This window comes from Trematomus bernacchii, unplaced genomic scaffold (genome assembly GCF_902827165.1).
Source record: "Trematomus bernacchii unplaced genomic scaffold, fTreBer1.1, whole genome shotgun sequence".
Lineage (NCBI taxonomy): Eukaryota > Metazoa > Chordata > Actinopteri > Perciformes > Nototheniidae > Trematomus > Trematomus bernacchii.
Genome location: NW_022987668.1, coordinates 3,402,524 through 3,406,208, shown reverse-complemented (window position 1 = coordinate 3,406,208; position 3,685 = coordinate 3,402,524). Strand labels below are relative to the sequence as shown.

Below are 3,685 nucleotides of genomic sequence, written 5' to 3'. Positions count from 1 at the left end.
CTCACCCTTCAGTGGTTGGTACAAGGTGGCCGATTCAGGCCAGGGCTCAGCAGCTGTCGATGTCAAAAACAGACACACATATAAAGAGATTTACACAATAATAAGGTGATATGATGGCTTATTAAAGAGTTGAAATGCTGATGAGTTTACATTCTCATATTTAATTGTGTAATACATTTAATTAAAGTTAACAGACACGCCCCCATAGATGCAAAGACTCTTTTCTTTTGGCCATTTTACTGAGCAATAACCATAACCAACACATAATGTGTTATAGTATCTCAAAATGTCATATGTTCATGTTCAATTACCTATTTAAATGCTGCTACTCCACACCATGGATGGAGACTTATTTGTCTTTATTTTATTATGAATGTGTGCTTTTTCTCTATATTTAACATGTTAGCTACTTTATTATTGCTTGCCTTTTAACACTGAACATTTTCTGGGGGACTAATAAAGGAATGATGTGTTTGCTCATGTATAGCTCGGTTTAAAAACCGGTGCATTCCAGTCATAAAACGTCAATAAACTTGCTAATCGGACGAATTCTGAAACTTAAAACACTTAAGGAGGCAGGTGAACTTCTTATAAACAGTTCAGGGAGGGTCAAATTAATGTCAGGGGTTTATAAAGTTACAAAAACACGATGTTCCGTGATGTGCTATCGGTACATGTCATGAATCTCTATACAACTGATGTAAAATCCAAGATGGCGCTAATGTAGTTCTTCTATCTAGCTGCGCTCACTTCTGCCTCTAACGGCGGGAAGTTGTTAACGTCTGCCTATGGTTCTTAACGGTTAGTCACAGTACTGCTTTTGACCACCAGTGGCAGCACTGACCACAACAGCGCCAATCAGCACTCAATTTGAGCAACGAAGAAGTTATTCGGCCATCCTGGCACTGACGTCAGTGGTTTACATTACTATTTAGCCGCACTTAGTTAAGAGTAATCGTGATTTGTAACTCGCAAACAATACTGACATCGACATTAATCCACCTGAACTGTTCCCGCTACACTTCTCCGTCTTTTCTTTGGTTTGTACATTTAACATTAATCCGTTATAAAGCAATAGTAGAGTTGTAATCCAACAATACATGCTTTACAGAGGTAGCCATTTAGGACACCCTACTCTTAGCTAATTTGACAGTCCTCCTGTATGAAAGCTAGACTGATACAGGTGGACAAGGATAACCATTGTTACTGTTATGACAGAAAACCCCTTCTTCATTAAACTACTATAGTCACGTATGTGTAACGCAAGCATTTAAACGTTAGCTTATGCTAGCAGGCTAAAGCTATCTTGACCCTACAACAATAATAATACGCTTTTTTTGTATAGCACCTTTCATACGATATTTGCATTCCAAAGTCCTCCACTGTAGACTGTTTACATCTCTTAAAATAGTCATAGAAAATGTATATAACATGGAAAACAGTTAAAATAGCCTACATAGTAATAGACATACAAATAAATAATAGAAGCAAAGTCAACGGCTTACCTGCCATCTGCGACACGAAGGCCTCTGCCGCAAGAGACATGGTGACGCTTATATTTCCTTATGGATTCAACAATAGTTATTTAATTTAAATATAAGGTTATTTTCACTGTATGCGAGTTTAAGGGCAAGTGCCTGTTCTGCTGTCACCGACTGGTCCGTCCGTGATTAATGTCCCGAGGAGGAAATGTAACTCAGATTGTTTTCAGTTCCGCTTGCCTTTACGCATGAGCTGCAGATGTTGTGAATCTAGCTGTGTGGAATAGGGAAAGCTAATTTTCTGTCGTATTTATTTATCTTTATTCAGTACATTATCTGGCTTAGTGGTATTTTATACAGGGTTAGAAAATACCAGAAATCCCCATAGTGGTGTCCAATAACACTCAACCGCAAAAGTACACTTACAATGGTCATGGTTGAGGATTTTAAGCTTTTAAGCTTAAAAAACAGTAGTGTTTTATTGCTGGTATGTTTCATGAATACGTGTATATTTTTGTATCACTTCATGACAATAATCAAATTAATCTTAATCAAATCCAGTTATATCCCACTCCCACTGTTATGCAGTCCAATTGTTCTATTCCAGGGGAATTCATAACTAATCGCCAATCTCCAAATGATTTGACCCGGACATGTTGTGCCTTTCTCTTCCAGGCTGCAATAATGACAGCAACCAGCAGAGGGCGTTCCTGCTTCTCCACAGTCAGACTGCAGGAGGCAGGTTTGTGATAAACAACGTCCACCAAGCACTAGCACAATTCGCGTTTAACAAAATAGGAAGAGTTGGAATTATATTCAGAAAATATAGCCTTGAAATAGAGCCTGTTTTGCACTCTGGTAATATCCAAAGGCTTCATGCACATCAAGTTAATTTATCATTTGTTTTTCAGGTTTTAATTTCGAATAGAATGTCCATAATACCAATATCGATAAAGGTGTTAACTGTTGTGTTTGAAGCATATCACACAAATATATATTCAACTGTTCACAACATGGGATCTGTGTAGCCTACAGCAGAGCAAAGCAAGTCAAATACCCATCACTTCTGTGTGGCCACAATCTCCAATAGCAGGCTTGAAGAGAATCAATAGCTTTCTGTCTTTGGTTGGAGTGTTTATCTGGTATTCAGTTGGCCTGACTGGATCTCCAGCATGTGATAGATATGCCATGTTGTCAACCCCCGTTGTGCCTCTCCTGCACGTTTAACTCGACTCGACCGGAAGCCACCAATTAATGGCTCTCGGCGCTCATTTCCCTTGCATCCACCCATTTTAACACACACACACACACACACCACACACACACACACACACACACACACACACACACACACACACACACACACACACACACACACACACCACACACACAGAATATTTATTTCACCTCATGTAGCCCTGCTCTGTGCGTAAACAATGCGTAAAATGCGCATATGGCAGCCTTTGTATATTTCTTATATTTAAGATCCTCCGAATGTGGTTTTTAACTATATGGAGACTAGTATGTGTGTCTATCATAAAGCCTATACTCCTGATGTTACTTTATCCCTGTCTTGGCTTTTGGAAAGCAGTTAAAGCGATCTGTCGTTTTGATTAAATATTAGGGATCAGCGTTTATCCGCGGAATAATTCGCAGCACATTTTAAATCCTCCCACGGGAGGAAATGTCCACATTTAAAAAGCTTCTCAGTAGAGATATCACGGCCTATAGATCTGTATATTGGCTTACCTCAAGTGGCATGACGCTCCTGGGATCGCAATACTAAAGTTTATATTGAAAATGTCTTTACTCTTCAAACATATGCTTATCCATTTTCATTAAAGGGGATTGTTTTTTACCCAAAAACTGTTGGATTCGATGTTTGTGACAGTTTGTGTGTGTGTGTGTGTGTGTGTGTGTGTGTGTGTGGGTGTGTGTGTGTGTGTGTGTGTGTGTGTGTGTGTGTGTGTCTGCGTGACAGTTTGTGTGTGTGTGTGTGTGTGTGTGTGTGTGTGTGTGTGTGTGTGTGTGTGTGGTGTGTGTGTGTGTGGTGTGTGTGTGTGTGTGTGTGTGTGTGTGTGTCTGAGAGACAGTTTGTGTGTGTTTGTGTCTGCGTGACAGTTTGTGTGTGTGGTAATAAGATCGCAGTTTTTTAGTTTGAAACATTTTTTTATTATTGTTTTTTTAACTTTTCATCATCTAAT

At 39.3% G+C, this 3,685-nt stretch overlaps 1 protein-coding gene across 1 annotated transcript in view; it reads right to left on the bottom strand.

Annotated features, from left to right (window-relative positions):
- Positions 1–1,694, bottom strand: part of mtx2 (metaxin 2) — a 6,629-nt gene extending 4,935 nt beyond the window's left edge. Inside the window, 2 exon segments of the mRNA XM_034135841.1 lie at positions 6–53; positions 1,506–1,694. Coding sequence (XP_033991732.1) covers positions 6–53; positions 1,506–1,545 — 88 coding nt within the window. The 5' untranslated portion in view covers positions 1,546–1,694.
- Positions 1,695–3,685: the final 1,991 nt, after the last annotated feature.